The sequence below is a fragment of the Numida meleagris genome, chromosome 23 (genome assembly GCF_002078875.1).
Source record: "Numida meleagris isolate 19003 breed g44 Domestic line chromosome 23, NumMel1.0, whole genome shotgun sequence".
NCBI lineage: Eukaryota > Metazoa > Chordata > Aves > Galliformes > Numididae > Numida > Numida meleagris.
This window is the reverse complement of record NC_034431.1, coordinates 1,541,637-1,564,900: the sequence shown is the minus strand read 5'-3', so window position 1 is coordinate 1,564,900 and position 23,264 is coordinate 1,541,637. Positions and strand designations below refer to the sequence as shown.

Genomic DNA, 23,264 nt, shown 5'->3' with positions numbered 1-23,264 from the left:
TTGGCTTTAAGGAATATGGCTACAAAATGCGTGTGCGAGATTTTGCTGATGGAAGTGGGAGCTCTCTGTGGAGATGCCAGAGCCTTTCTGGAGCTTCGAGTAGTTCTGCTTTCTGTCAGATAAAGCAATCAACTTGGGTTGTTTTTCTTTGTCTTCACAGGCACTCGCAGCCAATGCTGGGACAGGGTTTGCGGTGGCAGAGCCTCAAATTGCCATGTTCTGTGGGAAGCTAAATATGCATGTGAATATCCAGACCGGGAAATGGGAACCTGACACTACTGGGACCAAGAGCTGCTTTGGAACGAAGGAAGAGATTCTGCACTACTGCCAGGAGGTGAGGATTGCTGTGGGATCTGGCTCTTCACTGCTGCGAAGGAATTGGATTTGAATTTAGCCAGTCAGTAGTGAAATAACCCTGCAGGAGAGCTGTGTTTGACTGTCTAGCTTCCCTGAACGGGGATGCTGCAGTGGGATTCAGGAGTTACCTCTATTTTTTATCAGCTCACGCTGCCACAGGAAGGCCCTCGGTCTGTCGGTCAGGGCGGTATCGCTGTTTTCAGGGTTTGGCTAGTTAGCCCAGCATCTGCACAGCCACAGGGAACCTGACACCTATTTCAGTTGGAATGTCGTTGTGTTGTTAGCAGTGACATGTACAGATCAGCCAGAATATTAGCAAAATATTTTCATCAAAACGTTGGCTCTACTTTTAGGTTCTTCATGCTTTGTTGTAAAGCCTTAATCTCCTTTCAGTGTGCTCCAGATACTGCAACGTATTGGCCTTGAAGAGTGTCTTTAATTATTCTGTGGAGGTGATGGGTGTGTAAAATACCAGAAAGAATGTTGGTTTAATGGGAAGGTGATAGAGCACACTGTGTCTGGACTGGAAAACTTTTAATACTGTTTTACAAGGCTGATGTAACTGGGGCTACATTTGGTTCACGTAGCGGAAACCTAAATATAAATCAGTGTCTGCACTTGAGAACTTGAGCAGAGCACGGGGATTGTGTTAATAGGTTAAAAATGGAGCAGGCATAAGGAAACCTGAGGAGTTAGGTGCATATTAGCTTGACAAATGATGGGACAGTCTGAAGATGTTATTAGTCCTAGTTACTGGTGCTTGCCCTCTTCCGGAGGGTATCACGCTGTCAGTGTGCCAGCCAAAATGGAACGAGTAAAAATACTCCTCCTCCACCTCCATGCAAAGCCAGAGGCCTCAGCTCTGTGCCCAGCTCTTGCCCCTAACCTGGCTTTCTCCTGCCACGTGTAAAGAAGTGGTGACACATTCTGTTGCTGATGCCCCGTGTGATAAACAGCTGGGGGCTTTTTTATGTCTTCAGCTGTTGGAAGCTTGATCCAGAAGAGGATGTGTATCCATGTACAAATTTGAACTTACTCTTGTTTAGAGAATTGGCCTTGCTTCTTCTGGCTGAGAGCCATTTTATGCATTCCTTGTCCTTTCTGGAAACAAATTTATCTGTGGTTCTTTTTAAACAGATGTATCCAGACCTTCAGATCACAAATGTCGTGGAAGCCAATCAGCCTGTCAGTATTGACAGCTGGTGCAAGAAGGGGAAGAAGCAGTGCAAGGACCACACTCATATCGTCGTGCCCTACAAGTGCCTGGGTGAGTACGTGACGTGCTTCCCTGCATTCTTGTGGGCAGGGGGTGAAGAATTGCCTCCTGGCTTCTTAGAGAGAGAACATCTGAGTTCATAAAACTTCTCTCATATCAGGTTGCCATTTCCACATCCAACTTCCACTCAGATGGTTTTATTTCCACAAGATGGAACTCTGCCTTTCTCCAACAGATCGACAGCTTGATAACAGCTGCGCTGGAATAATGGTGCCTGGCGTGAAAAAGAAATCCCCATTCTCTCCTCAACTGCCATAAAAACCTGAAGGCTATTGTATTTGAATATCACAAAGACACTGGGATTTAATGCTCTGATCTTATTTTTGTGGAGCTTTAATATTTTGTTGCCTTGGAAACTTAAACTCTCTGCCTGTTCAGGCTTCCTGCTTCGGTCTTGGCAAGAGATCTCTATTCTATTTCAATGCCTATATTTAAACTTAGCTGCTTCAAAAAGGCTCTGCTTCTTGCAGCTGTATCCCTCGTCCCCAGTTTTGAACTGTGAAAGATATTAGATAAACTGTCACGGATTTCACTGCGCTTTCCAGGGTCTGTCCACCCACTGGAATCAGGCAGCACTTATTTACCGTGCAGCTTTTGACCTGTAGGTTGTGATTGGCACTGCTGTGCTGGTTTTCTTAATTAGTGCACGTATCTCCGGTTAGCATGTGGGAAATTCCATAAGTCTGTGTAGGTACTGTTCTCCTGTATGTAATAGCTTCCACAAAGCACTTAGTAATGTTACATTGTGGGGGAAAGATGCATCTCCCTGTAGGTCTGGAAACTCAGTTGGAAAAGCAACCAAACCTGACTGATTGGACTGAGCGCTGCTAATGGGTATAAGGATGAAAACAAGGTCTCTGGGTTTATAAGGAGTCACCTGTTTCAAAAATAATCCTCTCCCAAGCGTGTTCTTCAGCTGGAAATTAACCTGATTTTGTGACACAACCTAAAATTGGAGAAGTATGAAGCTGTCAGTTAAAGGCTGTCACGAGTGTCATCTGCTGCGGTGCTACAGGCTTGTGAGGCCCAGCCTGTCAGCTCTTTGGTTTTTAGATCTGAGTTGCGAGTCATAAAATACATTTTCCTGGTCTTTCTCAGTTTGCAAACCGCTTGTTGTAAATGGACGATGAGCGCCTCTGGAGTATGCAGGGTGTTTTTATTGTAGTCCTACTGCATGTTTTGCTCCTGTTGCTGCATGTGTCTCCCTTGCTGCATTAAGGAGCTGACTTTCTTGAGATAGGATCTTGCTGTCCTACCGTGTTTAACCTCTCCTGCCTCTCCCCTGGCAATGAAAGCTCTTTTGTATTTCAAAGGTGAGGAGGGCCCTTAGCACTGGCACCCAGCTGTAAAATAGAGGTAACAATAGGATGGTGGGAGTGGGGCCGAACTGGTGAGGTGTGAAAAGGCAAACTGCTGGCAGTGCTGGCTGAGCCGCCAGGTGCCATGGGAACACCTCTTCTGGCTGCTCTCATTTGGAAAGGGGGAGGATGTTTTTTTATTAGTAGGGGTCATCAGAAGAAGGTGTCCCATTAATGTGCTGCGCATCGTGGTTTTCCTGAAGTGAGAGAACTTCCCATGTCTTTCATACCTGTGTTAGAAACGGTTTCTGTGGCAGCTGTTTATTAATGCTTGTTATTTCTGATCAGTTTGAGTCTTCTGGCCCCAAAGCCACGGCCTCTTGACTTGAAAGTTGAGTCAGTTTGAAAGGAAAGGAGGGAACTGCCCATCAGGAGTGCAAGTATGCTGCTTTGAAACGTCGGACTGACGATCTTTCCTTACCCTTTTTGGGGTATCTAGATACTTTCTTATTTAAAAATTACTGGAATTGGCATTTAAATCTGCAAAGAGAAATCTCATCTCTGAGAAAACATAATTTTTTGCATTACAGTGCCATTGTTTGTTAGGACTTTGGACTAAGAGCAGGAAGTAAAGCCTGTGTAGTTCGGATACGGATCCGACATGTGTTGGTACTAAACTGCATTGTGGTGGATGTTTAAGTTAAACAGTTAAATTCCACGGATGCAAAACCTGCAGGGCAAACTAATATCTTTGTCCCCTTTCTTCCTCAAAAGCAAAGAGTCTGGCCTTGTGGCTGTGCCAAAACCTCGTCGCGCTGGTGAGGCTGTGGTTATCTGAATGCTGGAATGCAGTGTGTTTGCTGAGTCTGGTTTTACTCTGTTTTTGGGGCTGTACGGATTTATTTTTCCGATCCTCTGTTTTGGTTAGGGCTGTCCGAGCTGGGGAATGTGCTGCAGCTGATCCTGAGCTAAGCCATCTGGAAACTTGAAAAACAAAACAAACAAGACTTAATCAGATACCCAGATACTGAAAACATAGATAACGCTTATGGCACATAAAAATGTTCAGGCTGTTACAGCAACAGGCAGCTTGAACTAGCCTCGGTATGATACAGCTCATTTAGGGATTGATGATTAAGTGCTTTGAAAGCTTCCGTATGCAGATGCAGTGTTCTCGAAGATTTGCATGAAATTGCTCCAACAGTTTATTGACTGACTGCCATTGTCAATGCATTGCCTTCAGTTCAGCCTTAGGCTGTGCGTAGTGCTCAGCCATCGGCCCGTGCTCCCGTTTTTATCTTGGGAATTCCAAGGCTGTGGTTTCTCACTGCATTAGCACAGATAGCTGCTGTGCCATAAATGTGCCCGACCAGACCTTAAAGGCACTTACAACAGAGCGTGCTCTGGGGACACCTGGTGCTGCCTTTGCCTCCTGTACGAAGCTGGGTGTTTGTGTTGGGATGGGTGGACCCTTGTTCACTGCCTTGTGGCCATCTCTTGTTTTTTAGTGGGCGAGTTCGTGAGCGATGTGCTGCTGGTCCCGGAGAAGTGCCGGTTCTTCCACAAGGAGAGGATGGATGTGTGTGAAAGCCATCAGCACTGGCACACGGCAGCAAAAGAGGTAACTGAGATGCCGTGCCATAAATGTTTACTCTGGATACGTGCTGGCTGTAGAGTTGGAGTGTAACAGTGTTCATCTCTGGGCTCTCTTATTCCCATGTTGCAGCGTGTGGCCTGAGGTGGAGAGCAATGAAAAAATGTTTAAAAGTGCTCGAGTGTCGCTGGTCGAGTTATTTTCCAGTCTTGCAGGACTGTCCTAAGTAGCTTCCCAAGGTCATAGCCTGGGATGGGGCTGGGAATTGAGATCGTGTCCCTGGGGTCTGTCACCCTCGCTGGTGGCTCGTCCTTCTTCCCCTGGTGCAGAGAGTCCCAGTGGTCGGAGGATGTTTGGGATTTTTCTTGCCCATTTTCCATTAACGTTGGTGCTGCCGCCGGGGGATTTGGTTTGGAGTGCAGTGTGAGTTCTGTTGTGACTGATTAGTGAGGTTTTACATAAGAGATGGATTATCTTCTCAGAATAGATCTAGACCGTGGGGGCTTTGGGTGGTTTTTTTTTTATGTATGTTGGTTTGAGTTTTTTAAATCTGCCCAGCAAAAATGTTGCAAATTCTCTGCACGCCCATTTCAGCTGCGAGTAATTAAGTAAAATATCACGGTTAAATGTACACGTTTTAAATTCTGTAGAACCAATAACACAACATTTAATTGTGACAGTGTTAGTAAATAAGAGGTTAAGGATGTACCAATTAAGCTTCTATTTCTTTAATTTCCTGGGAGAAAAACCTGTCTTAACGAAGCTGTGCTGGAGGAATTGCTTTTTAATTGAGGACAAACTTTATGTACAGAAAATATAGGGATCACTTGCTTTCAACATGTTTGTTCTCCAGAAATATTTGGCTCATTTTGTATCCGTGCTGTTACAAAGCAAAACAGAAAAGAGTTCTGCTCTACATAATAAAGCCTTTCTTACTGCATTTTTGTTGGTGACACCACAAAACGATACGTTTCCGTAGTTCAAGGGAAGTGTGTAGACATGATGTCTAATCGCTGCTGGGACTGGGCTTTCTCTTGAATTACCCAATTGATTTTCATCTACAGCACGTTAAAATAATCTTGACGCAAAGTGCAGCTGAGCAATTACTCACTTACTCATGTAAAGTTTAACAGATAAAGTTTAATGAAATGGCCAGCCCAGGAAAGCAAACAGCAGTGCCCTTTCTTCCAAGTGCTCTCTCCCTTGAGTTGGCACAGAGCACCTGATTATTTCTGCAGAACTGTGCCGGGCTGTGACAAATCGGTGGTTGATAGGGGCAGGGTGGGGGGGTTGTGCTTTAGCACCAGGAAGCGCTGCGTGGCTCTGGATCTAAGACTTCTCTGGGGATTTTGCTTATGCTCCAAGTTTCAAATCCCTTTGCTTTTAGTGTTCAAACGTAGGTCGTACGTTGCTATTGTGTTTTTGCTGTGAAATTTAGACTGTTGTTCCCATCGTTGGGACCTCTGATAGGCAAACGTTATCCAAAGTAAGGGCACGATCCTCATCTGCCACCTGTGGGCTCCTCTTCCAGGCCTGTCTGACAGAAGGGATGATCCTGCACAGTTACGGCATGCTGCTGCCCTGCGGAGTAGACCAGTTCCATGGAACAGAGTATGTATGTTGTCCCCAGACAAAAGTTGTGGATGAGGCTCTGTCCAAAGAGGAAGAGGATGAAGATGAGGATGAAGACTATGACACTTACAAAAGGTGAGGTTCTTCCTGCTCGCATGGGTGTTAACAGCCCTGTATGTGAAGCTGCCGTCACCTGTCTCACCTAGGTGGTGAGGTTTAAGAGGAGAATTTCTGTGCTTTTGAGTTTCCTGAAGGAGAGCCCTGAGCACGAGCACACCTTGCAGGAGGATGAGTGACTTTTCAGTACTCCTTTCAGTACTTTCCATCCTTAGCCAGTCAAAAAGACTGATAGCTGCAATAGGTATTTCCCCCCAAGTATTGCAGACTTGAACTGAATGAAAAGAAACTGCTAAAGAAACATTAGGAGCCCCCCGCTGAGCCCGAGGCACAGAGTAACTCTGCCTGTAATAGCTGGCCTGTCTGTAACGAGAGAAATCCTGTTGCTGGGGCTGATCAACCTTCGATACACTTATTTGATCATCTTTTGTTTTCCTAGAACAGATGAAAAGAGTCATTATTCTGTTATGCCAAAGGCTGGCTGCAAAGGGGCTGGCTTTACCTTAACTCCCTAACTTAACTGTATCCCTTCAGTGAGTTCCCTACAGAGGCAGGTGTAGAAGACTTCACGGGAACAGCTGTGGAGGAAGATGAGGATGAAGAAGACGAAGGGGAGGAAGAAGAGGATGTGGTGGAGGATCATGATTACTATTACGATAGCTACAAAGTAGATGATTACAATGAGGAGACCACTACAGAGCCCACCAGTGACAAGGCTGTTCCTGAAAAAGAAGTTAGCAGTGATATGAAATGTAAGTCACGTTCTGGCCTCCAGGCCTCTTCCTTCCTTGTACTCGTGTTGGCTGTCAGTTGGTGATGGATTTTTGATCAAGTCAGTAAATGCCACTTGGAAGTTTTTATTTGCCAGATAAGTTAGCAAACAGAGGAAAGCTGATGATGCTTGTGTTTCAAGTGTTGAAATTAACTCTCTGGAGCATGGGCCATATGTTTCCAGATAAACAGCAGAACTGCTGGCAGAAATCCCAGTGTTTGGCACGCTGAGCAAGCACCTCCATGAAGGTGCAGCGTTGAGTCAGAAAATAATATCGGCATAGGCTGATTATGGAAAATCTGAGAGGCGTTTAGGGTACACCTTGAATTCCTGATTTTGGGTGGGTACCTCGGATTTTGTGTTCTATACCCAGATTATAAAAAGGAAGCTTAAAGTGGCGGGGCATGCTCCACAGAGGTGGTGTTGAAGGTGCCCTTTGAGGCTGAGGGTGATTCTTGGTGCCCCCTTTCCAGTCTCCATGTCAAACAGTAATAGCCTTTGCATAAACCCTTCTCTTTCACAAAAGAGAGAAAATGGGCACAATTGGCCCACTTGCATTACATAAGTATTTGCAGTAGCTGCTGTTGAGTGGTCAGTGCCATTCAGAGGGCATCTGCTGACTGTGTGGAGCCTCAGTGTTAGAGTGTCCTATCCTGCGCGTGTCCAAGTGTCTGCAGAGAGGAGGAGGAGCAAAGAGGGATTGAAATTCAATTAGCTACAGATCACTGAATCATTGCCAGCAGTTCTTGCATCTTGCTGGTAAAATGCCAGCGTGCTGCAGATAATTTTCCTTGCTGAAACGAGGCTTGGATCATGCATGTACAGAACCATTACGGATCTGCAGACGTTGAAGCGGATTTGGAACAATTTGACTGGAGTGTCTGTTTTGGGGGTACACAGTCCAGTTTCTTGAAGCACCATGTGCAATTGCTGACCTACGCAGCGTATCTGTTCTCTTGCCTCACAATAACCCATCAGCTTACGTTGCCTGCTTATTGTGAAGCAGTCCACGTGCCGTGGCTATCTGGACTTTCGGTATCTAGTGCATAGCCTTAAAAATCTAACAGCTCTAATTGCCACAGCGATCATGTTCTGTGTGCTTAGCCTGCCTTTTCACTTGCTTTTACACCTCACTTGTAAGGCGCTGAGCATCTGTCCAGGCAGAGTGCAGTGGAACAGGATGTCGCTGAATGCGTTAAGCAGCCCTAATGGGTTTTCTCTCCATCATGCTGGTTTTATACAGCAGAGGCCCTACCATTGGGATACCCAAGACGTAAGTCTGGCATCAGCAAAATAGATCCTTGCTGTTCCTAGCTCTAGCTAATGTGAAATTTCTCTTGCAGATGAGAGCTGCATGTCGAGACTGTGGCTTGGGTAGCCCGCTGCTACACATTTGCTGCAAAGCAGCATGTCTGGGCCTTTCCCTTGCAATCCCTGTGGTGAACACTTGTCGCATGTTAAGAATCCCCCTCAAACTGACAGAAGCCCTTTGATGAAGGGCTGACGTAGCGATGCCGAGCCCATGTATCTAGAAGGAGGTGTGAACCAGAGCCACCACTGCGTTGTACGTTGCTCGTCACGGCCTGTGTTCCTCACCAGCTCACGTTCTACCCCGTCTCCACACAGCTGTCTGCTCCCAGGAGGCGATGACAGGGCCCTGCCGGGCTGTGATGCCTCGTTGGTACTTCGACTCTAACAAGAGAAAATGCATTCGCTTTATATATGGAGGCTGCGGAGGCAACAGGAACAATTTTGAGTCAGAGGAGTATTGTATGGCTGTGTGTAAAAAGATGAGTAAGTCCTGCCTCCCACTGGCCCTTTTGCAGCTAGCCACTGTCTGTCTGGCGTTTGGTGTCCCCTCCTCCTTGCCTAGGTCAAGAGAGGATCCGTGTGTAGCCCATCCTTTTGGTTCTGGTGTCTGTCCTTTTGCAGCAGTCTCCTCTTGTCTCTGCTTCTCGAGGTCTTTAGGTTTAACTTTCATGGGGAAAAGTGGTTCTGGTCGTGTGCTGTCTGTGCTCACCATTGGTCTGCGGCTCTTCCCAAGGGCTTGGTTCTCTTCTGGATCTATAGCAGGAACCAGGGGCTGTCTCTCACCTCTTGTTATGAAAACACCTATCTTGCCTATTTGCATAAGGGCTTTTTTTCCAAATACGTGGAAGAAAGCGCTCGCTTTCCCCAGTCACATTGCTGTGCATGTGTTTGACTAGTCAGTCCTGAAGAGCAAGCTGCTACTCGCCGTTCTCCTGGAGGTAGGCGTTTTCTTGCTATTACATTTTCAGAAAGCATCACTGAAGTAGTATAGAATTCAGATTCCCACTTTCAGCTCAGTTTGAAACGTGAATCACGATTCAATCCCTGCATTTTTTTTGAGAGCTTGAGGTTTTTGGCACCAATTTCAACTGGCTTTTATGTCAGATGATAAAACTACCAAAAACATTTTAACCTCCTTATTAATCTTATTGTTGAACTCCAGCACTTCCACTTCAGCTACCATTAAAGCCTTTTGAAAGGCTTTTTGTGTTATCTGGGGCTTGGCAGTCTGACTATACAGCCATAATCCTGTTTACAAAATGGGCTTCATGCAAGTGCTTTAGATTGGGCTGATCTAACTGAAGTGGTGAAATAAAAGATGTGGATGTCAGGAGCTTTTTATACAAAAGTTTGTCCTGTTACAGAGGGATTTGGGGCTGGAAAGAGAGTCAAAGCCTGGTTCAGAAATGCCATGAGCAGGCCCAGAGCGCAGTGCTGCTCTGGCATTGTCCTTGCACACAGCGATAATGCCTATGTTGTATGTTGCCATTCTTTCATGCAGTAATTCTTCCCCTTCTCCCCTCCTCCCTCCCTACTTAGGGGAGGGGTCTGTGGAGTCCAGTGCCTGCTAAACTCATCCCCTTCATTCATACTAAAGCACGAGGTGACTTCTGCTCAGAAGCATGCTGTCTTCCAATGAGGCGCTGGAGGTTTTATCTGGCCATGTTAACAAAATGGTTGGAGGGTTACCGTAACTTTCCCTTCCTGCTCTCTGTCTGTTAAAGGGCAGTGACAGAGCCCGTCCTGTTTACCGTAGGCCCTTTCAGAAAGTGCTCTGGGATGTGGTATGTCTAAAACTGTAGCACAGAAACCTGGCTCAGTGTTTCCTCAACTGCGGCGTGTGGAGCACAGAGCTCCCATTGTGGATTTTGCAGGCGCCTGAGACTGTCAGTTCCGAAATCTTATTTCTCCCCTTGTTGGATTTGAATGTCATAAAGATGCAAATCGTCCCGGTTATTGGACAAGTCAGTTTGTCTCACTGAGCCTCCTTCTGTTGCTGTCTTGTCTAATATCATTGCCTGTTAGTCCTGTATGGTGCATCTGCTACGGAAGGTAGGTTTGAAGTGTTAAAATACCGCGTAGTGTTTTGTGCAGATTCATTGTCGAGCTCCTTAATCATACCAGTGATATCTGGAGCCTGCTTGTCAGTGAGCAGCTAATGCACAAAATGTCATTTAAACTATCCAGAGCCGATGGGAAAGGGAAAAGAACACAAGTTCTTTATTCTGCAATGCAAGTCACTCTGTTCCTGGAGCTGAATAGTGCTGGTCTCAGAACTAACGAGGAGACCAAACAGGTGCTGGTTGTCACAGTGCATTACTGTGTGTTTGGGATGACGTAACTAACTGATGTTGTGCAGTAAATTGGCAGCTTAGAGATAGAAAAATGGACTCCTGCTAGGTGGTGGTTCAGCAGGCTCCGCCTGCCGGAGTGTTGATTCTGCAGGCATGGAGATTTCTCCCCCTGCCTGTCTTTTGCAGTCCAGGATCACGGTTTTCTGAACCTCCACTTATCCCTACCCTCTCTTTGCAGTGCCAACTGATGATGTGGATGTGTATTTCGAAACCCCCGCTGATGACAATGAACATGCCCGCTTCCAGAAGGCGAAGGAGCAGCTGGAGGTCAGGCACCACAACCGCATGGATCGGGTGAGCATCTAGCTTTGGCCTTCTGCACTGCACTGCGTGGCTGCTGCCCCTGTGCTTCTGAGCAAACCGATGGCAGGCTGACTTGCTTTCCTGTCACCAGCTTTTGTGAGTTTCTTACAACGTGGCCGCAGTGTGGCAGTTAGATTTTCTCTTCTCTGAAGATCAGATGTAAATTTCTCTCTTGTTGATGTGTTCTGTCCTTTTCTTGTCTAGGTGAAAAAGGAATGGGAGGAAGCAGAGCACCAAGCTGTAAATCTCCCCAAGGCAGAAAGACAGACTCTCATTCAGGTAAGAGTTGAAGGGCCTAAAGAAGAAAGGCACTGGTGCTTAGCCTTCATCTTGTCAATAAACTGAGAGGTACTAATATTCAAAGCCAGAAAATGACTGAAATGGAAGAACAGCTTTCCTGTTCTGTCAGCAGTTGCCTTTTAGAGGAGATTTGATTCAATTGCGTGTTTTGTTCTAGAAGCTGGAGATGATCCGACATCGTGCCAGGTCCTTTCCTAAGCCAAGTAGGAGGAAGCTATCTCACCCCCAGAGCAGAGCCGCAGCAGAGCCAAATTGTAACTTCAGCCCTTCGGCCTGCTTTGCACTAAGCAGCGGCCTCACAGCCCGGTTCAGATTGGCCCTGGTGCTCTGGGCACACATTTCCTGTTTGGGCAGACTTAGTGAAAACCACTTAGACAGCAGATAAAGCTGGTTTGCTGCCAAAATGCCAATCTTCTGCCTTATGAGTAGAGTTCAGTTACATGATGAAGTTAATCAGGAATATGCTTTGTATGGGATTGTTAGAGGCAGACTGTCCTGGCAGTGGGAAATAGATGAAGTTCCCTCAAACCAGAATACAGGTAAGTGACTGACTGGATTATAAGCCCAATTTGGATTTATCCAGGAACACAGGTCTCTCTCCACATTATATATAATGAGCCACTGTTTGAAATCTGTGCAAGTCCAAAAGGGTTTCTGCTGTCTCTGATGAAAAGTAACAACGCTAGTGAACGTTTCTGGTTCATCTGGAGATACTGGTTCTGACCTTTCTACCAGAATATGCAGAGATTTGATCTGAAGGCGTGCTGATGAAAACTCCCTTATGCAATACCTTAGACTTGTGCAAATTCAAATTAATGACTCTAGGCTGAAGGGATCAATCTTGTTGCTGTAGTACAAGATTGAGAGAAAGAGTTAATGTTAACTCATTTGTTCAGCGTAGTCTTGGTCTCTCAACTCCGAAATAATCTTTATCTGCAAGGCCATGAGCCCTCTTCAGACCTTTGAAACGGGTTGTGTAGGAAGTTTGGAAGGTAAATTGTCACTAGTTAACTCACAAATCCAAAATCTATGTCAACATCTGTCAGTTCCCCCCTCTCCTGCTGTAAATGTCTAGGGCAGTGTGACAGGCTCTGTTTATTCTGAGGAGTTATGTGAGTGAGAGAGATCCTGAAGCATACAGCACTTCATAGAGACTCTGTTCTTTGTTCCAGCACTTCCAGGCAATGGTTAAATCTCTGGAGAAAGAGGCAGCAAGTGAGAAGCAGCAGCTTGTGGAGACTCACCTGGCTCGTGTGGAAGCCATACTGAACGATCGCCGTCGGATTGCTCTGGAGAACTACCTGGCTGCCCTGCAAGCTGTCCCACCACGAGTGAGTTCCTTTGCAGTGATATTTTACAATGGGGTAGTGCTGGGTGGAGTGAAAGGTGGGAATGGCTTGGTGAGGAGGCTGTGACCTGCTGGCTCAGGAGCTGGGAAGGGGTTCTCAGTAAAGCTTTCTCCATCGTGGCTGTTCCTGCTGAAGACCTAGCTGTGAGTCTCCTAAGTGACTCACTCTATTTTCTATCTATTTAAAATCACTCTATTTTGTTTAGTGCTTGTAAGGCACAGCGTTCTGAATCAAACAGGCGCAGGGTAAAAAGATGTCGTAGAAGAGATTTGTACAGATCTGTCCAGTAGCAAAGCAGGCTCACATCTCAAGTGCTGTACTTCAGTAGCGATTTTTATCTGAATCAAGCGGATTTGAACTCTTCCCTCCCACCGTCCCCAAAATCCTACAGCCCCACCGCATCGTGCAAGCTCTGAAGCGCTACGTTCGTGCTGAGAACAAGGACCGGCTGCACACCATCCGCCATTACCAGCACGTCCTGGCAGTTGACCCAGAAAAGGCTGCACAGATGAAATCTCAGGTATAAGAGTGTTTCTATCAAGGGAGGCATTGTTGCCCTGCAGTGGCTGTCAGAGCTCTAGGAGTCATGCGTCAAGTCCTCATGCTAGTTTGCTGGGTACTGTAGCAACTTGATAGGCTTGTGTGGAGATCTCCCGTTCTGTATGCATGCTGCCTGTCATCAGATACTCTGTACAGTTTTCTTCAGTGCATGACTCAGTGTTAAAACATTGAGGATTGAGGTTCCGCTGCCTTGGAACATCTGGTTTTAACCATCGATTATTGCTGCTCACAGTCACAAGTGATTAGGGCTGGTTTGGAGTCTTGCTTTCTTCTTGAGCTACGCGTCCTCGGAAAGACTGATAACAATTGTGGTGTTTACAAACTGTTATTTGGCTTGTGATAAAGAATATGCAGTAGCATTCTCAGAGAGAACTTAGCATATCAAACGCAGTCTGTCCTGACCCTTTGTTCTGAAGCTGCCAAAGCCCAAGAGGGAGTGTGTGAACTGTATTCTTAAGCTGAAACCTAAACAGTCCTTAATTCATTCTGAAGGCTGCAGTGTCAACAAATCGACATGTGAGGGATGTGGGTGGTACAGTTCAATTTCCATTCGCTTTACTTTTCAGATGCACTTTAAGCTCCTCAATCGATTCCGTTGACTGACAAGCTGCCACATGTAAAATTAAATTGCTTTCATCCTTGCTCTAAAAGGTCAGGTACACGTTAGACTGTAAAAGAGGTCCATTCAACTCCTTAGCTTTCCGCAACATTTGGCCATCTGTATTAATGTGTTTCTTGGTCTGCATGATCCCTGATTATGCAGCACCCTCTGCAGGTCAGGCTTGACTTCACCAGTGAATTTAATACGCCAGGGAAATGTGATTTGAGGTTGAATTTATTTCTCAAATGGAGGGAGAAAGCTGTTCCCAACGAATGGGTGTAGTGGGTACAAGAAACGTGTAATGTATCTGGTGTTCTGAAAACGGGATAAATAGTATTGTATGCTCCCTTTGCACGAATCTTTTCTAGGAGTTGGGAATGATAATCCATTTAATGAGGCACTTACTTGTAGCTAGCTGCAGCATGAAATGAATTATGACCGTATCTAGGATATGGAAAACAACCATCTTCAGTGCTTCCAGTGGAGAGCTGGTAGCAGTGAAAGTCAGCTGAATCCCCTCTCTCTCTCTCTCTCTCTCTGGATTAGATGGACCAACAGAATGGTCCCATTTTGCTGTCTGTCATGGCAAATCCGCTAGTAGTAGGTATTTTATGAAATGAGTGGAGTATTGGTACCAGTAGAGTGACAGGCAGTCTTTGCCTACTCCAACGCGTTCTTGTATGTTTGCAGGTGATGACACATCTCCGTGTGATCGAGGAGCGGATGAACCAGAGCTTGTCTCTGCTCTACAAGGTGCCATATGTGGCTGAGGAAATCCAGGATGAGATTGGTGAGTGTCTCTGCGCCAGCTCCCTTGCCGCTGCGTTAGGCTAGGATCTCTGCCTTGAAGTGAAGTGGACTGCAAAAAGATTGCTAGCTCCCTTGAGGATGCCATAAACAACAGGCATGTGGGTGTAGACACAGCTGCTGCAGGACAGATATTCCCTGGGTTTTGCAGCACGGCAGATCAGAGTAGCTTGTCCTAAGAATTTTCACGATCTGTGTCAAAGTCATCAACAGCCAGAATAGCAAAGCTGTCATTCAAAGGTAGATGAAAAAAGGAGCATAAAAATAAGCAGAGGCTTTCTTGTTTTATAGGGTTTTAATCCCCTCTTGCCAAAACCTCTGGTCACATCAAGCCTCTGGGCTCTTATTTGCATGTTTTTCTGGCGGGTGCCTTTAGTGAGCATTCCAGATGAGACCTCGGTGTATACAAGATAAGATAACCTGGCAGCCCAGAGAAGTGTTTGCCTTGCAGCCCTGCATCAGCTAGTTCAAACCATCTGCCCCTTTCTGTTCTTGCCAGGCTTCATGCAGTTTGTCTAAGATTGCCTCTTGTTCCTTTTAGATGAATTGCTTCAGGAGCAACGTGCAGACATGGATCAGTTCACATCCTCCATTTCTGAATCCCAGGTGGATGTCAGAGTGAGCTCTGAGGAAAGCGAAGAAATTCCCCTGGAGGGCAAACCTTTCCGTCCGTTCCAGGTGAAAACATTCCCAGCCCTGCCTGAAAACGAAGGTAGGTAGAGCTGAAAACTTGGGTTCACCTCCTTTCCAGAGCATAGGCACTGCTTTCTTAACTGCTAGGTCAGCTCAGTGGCACGGGATCCTCCATCCCTTGTGGTCACTGAAGAGGAAAGCAATTCTCCCAGCCCGTGTACCCTCAGACTGTGTCCATTTGGAAGAAGTAGTGCTGCTAGAAATTTGCACTGAGCTGCACTCTTGATTTCCCAATTCTGCTCGTTGCAAAACCGTTTTCTATCTTTCCATTTTTGCAGGAAGTGTTAAATTTTTACCGTCTAGCTTGATTCTGGAATTCATTGCCAGTCTTTAACCAAAAAGTTCTCGTGCAAGTCTTTGTGCCATGACCTGCTGAAGGGCCACAAGAATTTTTTTTTTCTTTTAATATTTGTCTATTTTTTTTATCAGTAGGTGTTGACATCTGGTGTGTGTGTATTTATTTTAAAAATGCTTGAAGAGAGTCCTGAGCTTAAAGAAAGCTGTAGACTAAAAGCTTTTCCCAGGGTCTGAGTCAGAAATCACGCGCAAGCCTTTTTTCCTTTCTCTCTTAATCTCCTTTCTCTGCTATTTTTGTTTTTGTTTTCCCTCCTGCTAGATCCTCAGCCGGATTTGTACCATCCAATGAAAAAAGGTTGGTTCTAAGCTGCTCCCTCACAGTGCTTTCTATCACTCTCCTACCTTCTCTGTGTGCTCGGTAGCTTCATTTTAGTTTCATACTCACCTTTATTTTCATTTCCCTGCCCTCATTTAGTTCAGTAACTTTGTTTTGCTTGTTTAGGCCTAGTGTTATAAAGAAATAAGCTAGTCTGAGTATCCAGTTGGTTCTGTGTGTTCCTTTCTGATGGGCTCGCAGGTGTCTAATACATAGATTAGCTTCTTTGCCCTCAAGAAATGTGGGCTTAGCAGTCTGTCTGAAGCCATGCAGTACTTTATATCTCATCCGTTGTACTCAGATACTCAGCACTTATCAAACAAAACCAGGCAGTGCTGGTGGTAAATAGTCTGAAGGCTGTTCTGCACCTGACACCAGCACTGAACTAGGGATCCGAGTGCCACAGCAGACACAGGCTGTATTTCCCAGCTAAACGCCCTCCTAGGCATTACAAGGGATGTGATCAGGAGCAGGTAAAGTAGGAGGTTCCCTCGTTGTGTTTGTCTTCCCTGCATCCCTCTTTCGTAAGTAGCATCTCTCCATACGAGCGAAGTCCTGTGTGGTTATCTGTTTCTCCTTGAGCTCGTTATTGATTCTGTAGTAACAGTGTCTGGCTAAAAAGAGGCTGACTGGGCTCTAAGAGGGGCATAGAAATATTGATGCTCAATTACATTCTGTGTCAGAGATACAGTCTCAGGTAACGATCACGCCCAGCTGACCTACTAGCTGAGCCAGTTCCCAAAGTAGCAGTGGAAGGCTGATTGTCAGAATGCTCATGCAGAGCAGGGGCACGCTAAGCAGTCGTTTTATTCTGCCTTCGGTTCCAAATTCTGTGGTGCAGAATTTCAAAGCCAAGGATTTTGCTAATAGCCATCTAGTGTGAGCACAGATAACTTCGTAACGTGGTAAAGACCCGACAGCTAGCAATTGTTTTCATTGCCAGTATTTCTTCTACGAAACTCACCTTCATCATTGTGGAGCAATGCACAACTAAATCAGTGCACTGAGCACTCTGGAAAGAGTTATGGCAGCCTTTAGTTTGATTCTTGGTTGATGTGTTGTCTTAAAGATGGTAAGTATAGGCTGGTCTTCTCCCCAGTTAGGTAAATGGAAGTTTCTGATGATGTGGGGACAAAGGTTATGTCCTACATTTACCCCTTCTTCCTCTTTTCATTGAATTTCTCAAGGGCTGCCAGGGAGATCTGCTTATTTTGTGTGTGTGGTTATTGTGGGTTGTTTTGTTTTTTTTTTTTCCTAGGAAGTACATAATCTAAACTGCACCTTAGAGCTCTGTAGAACTGAGTCTGTTATTGGGTACAGCACTGTGTGACAAATAGCAAAGCTCAGTGCAGCAGCTAAGCTCCCAGCTCTGGAGACTATTTTGTGCCAGCTCCTGAGAATTGAACGAAGCAGCCATAGGCCAAAAGCTGGCACAGTAGTTCTCTTAAAAAGTATTTGTGTCTAGTCTGTCCAGAAAACCCAAATCACTGACTTTCACAATAACACGACCTGCTTCAGCGGCCGTGGGAAGTCAGGCTGGCAGCCTTGGCCGTGCTTGGAATCTGATTACTGTCTCCAAAGAACTGTGAAGGGAAAGGGGATGCAGTGGAAGTCTAGATGTTCCTTTTGGGAAGAGCTGGAGCGAAACGTTGGTTTCCTTGGCGTTTTTGTGCAGTAAAAAGCTGGTCAGGGTAAAAACTTGCCACAGAGCCAACTGTCCTTTCCTTTGCATCCTGTCAAAGAACGTGTGCCAATTTCAGCACTGGTTGACATCATGTCTCAGGCAACCTGCAAGCTCAGCAGCTTGTGAAGAGGTGCACACAGTCACCTGCAAAGTGTTAAGTGCTGTTGTATTTCCCCCACGTCATGCTCCTCCTCGGAGGGACCTGCTTGTAGGGCTGACACTTCCCTGCCTCCTGCTTTGCTTTAGGGAGGCGTGGATGTTGTGAAGGACATCACGCTGCGCATACCGGCAGTGGAAAACTTGCAGTCTCCTAACTTGTTACGTGACACTGGGTCGGAGTATCTTGCATCAGATTGTCGCTGATCGGATCTATTTATAAATGCTTGAGATCACAACAGTTTATGCAGAGCAGCCTTCTGTTAACTGATATTCTTTTCCTCCGGCATATAGCAGTTCTAGCCTAGAAATGGGTGAGCGATGTTCTGGTACAAAGACTAGTGTAGTACTTTACTCCTCCTTTGCCCTGGGATTTATTGCTTCTGGGCTCATGCCAGCTTTGGGGCAGCAGCTCATTACAGAGCTGTCCTGGGTGACCTTGAGATTCTCATTCCTGAGGCGCTTGCTGATGTGCTTGATTCCAAAAGAATGGGTGATGCTGGCCGTGCGATTGAAAGCGCTCCCTGTGTGCCGGCTGCCAGCAGAGAGGAGACGTGCACTTCCATCACGGGTCACATTGAGGTGGTGGTGACCCTGGGTGACACTTGCAGAAAGGAACTGCACGCTCACAGTTTGTGTTATATGTTGCCTTGGAACTTCTAACAGCGGTACTTAACAGTACGGTGTGTCTGAATTTACACTTCAGCCTGTTTTGGTGAGTCCTGTCTGCTTCTCTCATTGCCACCTCATTTCCCTTCATTAACAGAACCTCCCGATCACTTGTCACTGTAGCATAGCTTATGAGCTCCCCTTCTGACACAACAGCATGAAGACAGCTTAATAATCAGCGGTTAAATGCACTAGCCCTGGCAGCTCTGCAGAGAGTAGGTGATCCTTCCTGCGTGGTGCTAAGGGCTGACTGATGGTCCCTGCCTTCCTCTTTTGGTGCAGGTTCTGGAATGACTGAGTTGGATGGGCTGATTGGCGCCGAAGAAAAAGTGATTAACAGCAAGAACAAAGTGGATGAAAATGTGGTGAGCCCTCCACCTTTATTTTATAAAGCAAAGCCTGCCGTGGACACTAATTAATGGCAGTGGCTTGTTTTCATTCCTCCTTCCTGCTAACAGAATGCCAGTGTATTCACTGTCCATATGGTGTGGGGGAGTCGGTTTTCTGACTATTGTAGGCTCTTAATACTGATTAGCATCAGAAGGGTGGGAGGGTGAGGGAAGGAGAGAGATCTGGATCTTTGGCAGTCTGAGCTGGTGAAGTGTCTGATTTAGTAATTGCCTTCCCAGGCAGAGACCCTTTGATATACCTTTGCTTTAGCTAGGTAGCTTTCTGTCTGAGTACACTGCAGTGCTGTTGTATTCCACCTGTTTTCCCACACGTATTTCATGGCAAGACGTCCTTCACCTTCTTCTATAGATAGGTGATCCAGTAGGCATAGCTCTATCTGCAGCATAACAAATTCAGTAGGTCACAGCGACAGCTGCCTTACAGCTGTTGCCTGGCTTAAAAAAGAAAAAGAAGAAGTTGATTTTGGGGAGCTTTCCTTCAAAATTGTTCTGTAGCCACGTGTTAGATCTTAAATGACAGGAGTGCTGTGTGCAAGACAATTTACTTCAGGCCTTCAGCTTGAGGTAGTCTAGACTTCCAAATGGATGCAGTTATTATCTCGGTTGGCTCTAAAAGTTGGAGAAGATCCCACACTTGGGAGAACAGGGTAGAATGGTAGGTGGTTCTGAGTCCTTGCAAGTATTCACCAGAAGTCTCTTGTCCGGCTTCGTGTTCCTTCTCCCACCTGTTTCTTACAGCTCCTTTCATAAAACGCTTTTGTGACTGTTTTCAGGTAATTGATGAAACCCTGGATGTGAAGGAGATGATTTTCAATGCGGAGCGCGTTGGAGGGCTGGTGGATGAGCCGGTACGTACAGGGCTACTGAGTCGAGCGATCGCTGACTTCCTAACACTGCATTTCAGTTCCTGCGTGTTACCAAATTCCAGGGGTTCCATGTGTTGACAGTGCTCTGGGAAGTCATGCAGAGTATAACGCAGTGTGGCACTTCTGCATAAAGATAACAGTAAAAACATTAGATGCTGACTCGACTCTTCTGTTGCAAAAGTGCTTTGTGGGGTATGAAAACAGCATGGGTCAGTGCTTGTCCGGAATGCCTAAATGGGGAAACAATTTTGTGTTCATTGTCCTTCCGACAGAATGGGATGAAATGTGTACACTGCCACGGGTCATGTCTTGATACCACAGCTGGTTGGGGACCTTGTTGGTGGCCTCCTTTTAGGTTTGCATTTAGCGTTGCAGCTCTCACATTGCTCCTGCTCTGCCTGACCCATTGCTGTCTTCCTTGCAGGATAATGACAACTCGCTTCGTGATGACTTCAGTTTCAGCAGCAGTGCCCTTATTGGTCTGTTGGTGATTGCCGTTGCCATAGCTACTGTGATAGTCATCAGCTTGGTGATGCTGAGGAAGAGGCAGTATGGAACCATCAGCCATGGGATTGTGGAGGTGAGAAACCACTCCTGCTCCATGACTGAGGATGAAAATAGTCAGCACGGAATCACATGCTGTGTGTAGGGGGCGAAGATGGCAGCGGCTGCCAAACCATCAGCTGCTCTGCTCTCGGCTGGATGGGGTTCCACTCTGCCCATGCTGCCATCTTTGTTGCTTATATATTAGCATGCAGGTAGCACTTGTCAGCGTGCCATGCTGGGGCCTGTCACTTCACGGCTGTATTCGCTTATCACAAGGAATTCAATTAGGCGTCCCTGTCTGGCTCAGGATAGGATTTACCAGCAAATGAGCTTTTCAGGCGATATCTTTAGCAGGGGAGTCAGTCAGTCAATCTGTAGTAATTTGTCCTCCCAACCAATATAGCAACTATTAAGAGCGTGATCAGCAGAACACTGAGAAGCAGTTTTTTCCTAATCCTTCAGCTCCCAATATGCACATTGCTAATGGCAGCTTAATGGAGTCTGGAGAAAGCTGCTCTTCCCCTTTGCTCAGCTGATGAGGGAAGTGATAATGACCACTTTAATGAGGGAAGTGGATCCCAAATTTGTCGTGTTAGCTAACGTATTAGAAATCTGGGGAGAACGTCCCCAAAGAAGCAGGGTCACGCAGAAGGCAGTCACACCAGACAAAGGAATTCTGTTAAGCAATTAATTTTTGTGGTTTTCCTTTTTTTGTGTTTCCTGCTTGGCGTGGTATTTATCCAGCATTCGTGTATTAGCTATCTTGCTGTGAAGTAAGGCCTTCTGACAGCCTCCTTTGATCAGTAATCATCCGGTCTTTCCTAAAGGTTGACCCGATGCTTACCCCAGAAGAGCGGCATCTGAGCAAGATGCAAAACCATGGCTACGAGAACCCCACTTACAAATACCTGGAGCAGATGCAGATATAAAAGAGATGAAGATACAACAGCCCTGATCAGAAAAGGAGCAGGGCAGAAGGGCCAAAGTGGTCCAGCGTTTTGGATCAACTACTGACCAACCGTTGCTTCAAGAGGACTTCATCTTACATTCAGAACTCCTGGATCATTAAGACTATAATTACTACTGTAGAGTTGCAATTTCCATTCTTTTAAATGGGTGAAGAAATGATAATATAACAATATGATATATAAATCTCCTTAAATGGGAAAAATGGATCTATTGCAGATATTTGACTGAGATGTAGGTTTTTTTTTTTTTTAATAATCTGAAAAATACCAGTTCTGTTGTACTGTTGTCTGATACAAGCTCTATATATATAAAATGGGAAATGTTGATTTTTATTTCTGATAGACCACCTGTATATTGAAGGTCATTTGTACCAGCCCGCCTTGTAAAAAGGAGACAGTTGTGGCTCTTCATTCTGGCTTTTATATATAAAGCAGTATTTTTTTCTTTTTTTTCTTTTTTTTTTTTCTTTTTTTAAGAGAATTTTGCTGGAAGTTGCAAAGAGATTATTTTAGGGATAGGAACTATGACAGCATAAGCAAGGAAGCAATTTGGAATGGTAACGAACAAAAATCCTTATAATGAGGAGAAAAAAAAAAAAAAAAGAAAAAAAAAAAAAGAAAAAACCCATCCTCATACGCCAGTGATGTGCACCCTGCTGCTTAGCAGCTCGGGCTCTAGGAATCAAGACTCCCTGGAGGCAAGGAGTTAAAAGGCTTCTAGCATCTCTGTTTATAGTTATTCTAGTGGAATGTTAGAACATGGTTTGTGCATACTGGGGTCTGCACATTCCCCTTTCAGATTCAGTTCTGCTCTAGAGTTGGAAGTTCCTGGTATTGAATTTAAGTCCTCTGTTCTCAACCAGTGTCCTTCAGTACTCACCTGGCATTAACAGCCTCCTTTTGCTACTACTTTCTAATTTTCCCCAGCTCTCCTGCCTCACCGACATGGTAAGTAGTGAAAGAGGCGCAGTGTTTTGAGCCTTTGCATCTCTTCCAGCAATGCTGGGCCGTAGGCACGGCTTTGGGTCTTTGCCCAGAATGACAAATCACTGCGATAGTCAGCACCCTGGGAGCTGATGAACGAGGGGAGAGGAGAGAGGGATGAGTCGGGGAAGGGATACTGCCTGCTTTAAGGGAAATTGGATGCAAGGCCCCGAGAAGAACAAAAGGGGTATCGTTCCGCTCACCATCTTGTCTTTGTAATGCTTGTATAGTTGGTGTTAATGCTCACGGCTTTTTTAAATCTGGAGGTTCTGGTAACCTGTGGTGTATTTTTTCTATTTTTCCTGTGACTTTACTTTCTTTTCCCTTCCATGTCTCTTCCCACTATGCACAGATTTACCTGCAAACTCCTTAGTGTGGTCTGTGGGGAATGTACAAAGTTTAAACACATCAATAAACACTTTAACTTCCAGATGGTTTCTTCTCTTTATTCACGGGCTTGCCTCCCACTTGGCCCTTGCCAAACCTGGGGAGACCTTTTCCCACCTCCTTGTCCACCTCTCCTTCACTTCCCATCTTTGGAGAAATGTGCTGATATTGAGATTGACTATCCTGCCTTGCCCAAACTCTTCTGTGGTGCTTCCAGATCCTGCTGGCCTTCTCAGAGAGGAGGAGAGAGTCGGGGGAAAGGAAGACTTCCCCTTGGTGGAGGAGGACCTACCTGCTTAGAGATCATCTGGGCAACCTCAACGCACACAAATCCATGGGCCCCAATGGGATGCTGAGGGAGCTGGCAGAAGTGATGGCCAAGCTGCACTCTATCATTTTTGAAAAGTCATGGAGAAATGGAGAGGTGCCTGAGGGCTGGAGGAGAGCTGGTGTCACTCCAGTCTTCAAAAAGGGCGAGGAGGAGGAGCCGGGAAACTGCAGGTCGGTCAGCCTCACCTCCATCCCTGGGAAAGTGATGGAGCTGCTTGTTCTGGATGTCATCTCCGAGCAACTGGAAGAAAAGAAGGTTATCAGGACTAGCTGACATGGATTCACCAAGGGAGAATCATGCTTGACCAATCTGGTAGCCTTCTGTG

The 23,264-nt window shown here is 45.9% G+C and overlaps 1 protein-coding gene across 6 annotated transcripts in view; it reads left to right on the top strand.

Annotated features, from left to right (window-relative positions):
• The window catches only part of APLP2 (amyloid beta precursor like protein 2), a 43,492-nt gene extending 20,841 nt beyond the window's left edge, over positions 1-22,651 (top strand). For 2 of the 6 annotated variants that reach the window (XM_021376275.1, XM_021376279.1), the window contains exons 2-18: positions 161-334; positions 1,495-1,624; positions 4,440-4,552; positions 6,057-6,232; positions 6,749-6,966; positions 8,613-8,780; positions 10,830-10,945; positions 11,159-11,233; positions 12,427-12,585; positions 12,995-13,123; positions 14,456-14,555; positions 15,114-15,284; positions 15,882-15,917; positions 18,730-18,812; positions 19,631-19,705; positions 20,148-20,303; positions 21,097-22,651. In XM_021376275.1, coding sequence (XP_021231950.1) covers positions 161-334; positions 1,495-1,624; positions 4,440-4,552; positions 6,057-6,232; positions 6,749-6,966; positions 8,613-8,780; positions 10,830-10,945; positions 11,159-11,233; positions 12,427-12,585; positions 12,995-13,123; positions 14,456-14,555; positions 15,114-15,284; positions 15,882-15,917; positions 18,730-18,812; positions 19,631-19,705; positions 20,148-20,303; positions 21,097-21,198 — 2,181 coding nt within the window. In that variant the 3' untranslated portion in view covers positions 21,199-22,651. The remainder of the gene's footprint in view (positions 1-160; positions 335-1,494; positions 1,625-4,439; positions 4,553-6,056; positions 6,233-6,748; positions 6,967-8,612; positions 8,781-10,829; positions 10,946-11,158; positions 11,234-12,426; positions 12,586-12,994; positions 13,124-14,455; positions 14,556-15,113; positions 15,285-15,881; positions 15,918-18,729; positions 18,813-19,630; positions 19,706-20,147; positions 20,304-21,096) is intronic. The other 4 variants (XM_021376276.1, XM_021376280.1, XM_021376278.1 and 1 more) reach the window with 4 other exon arrangements.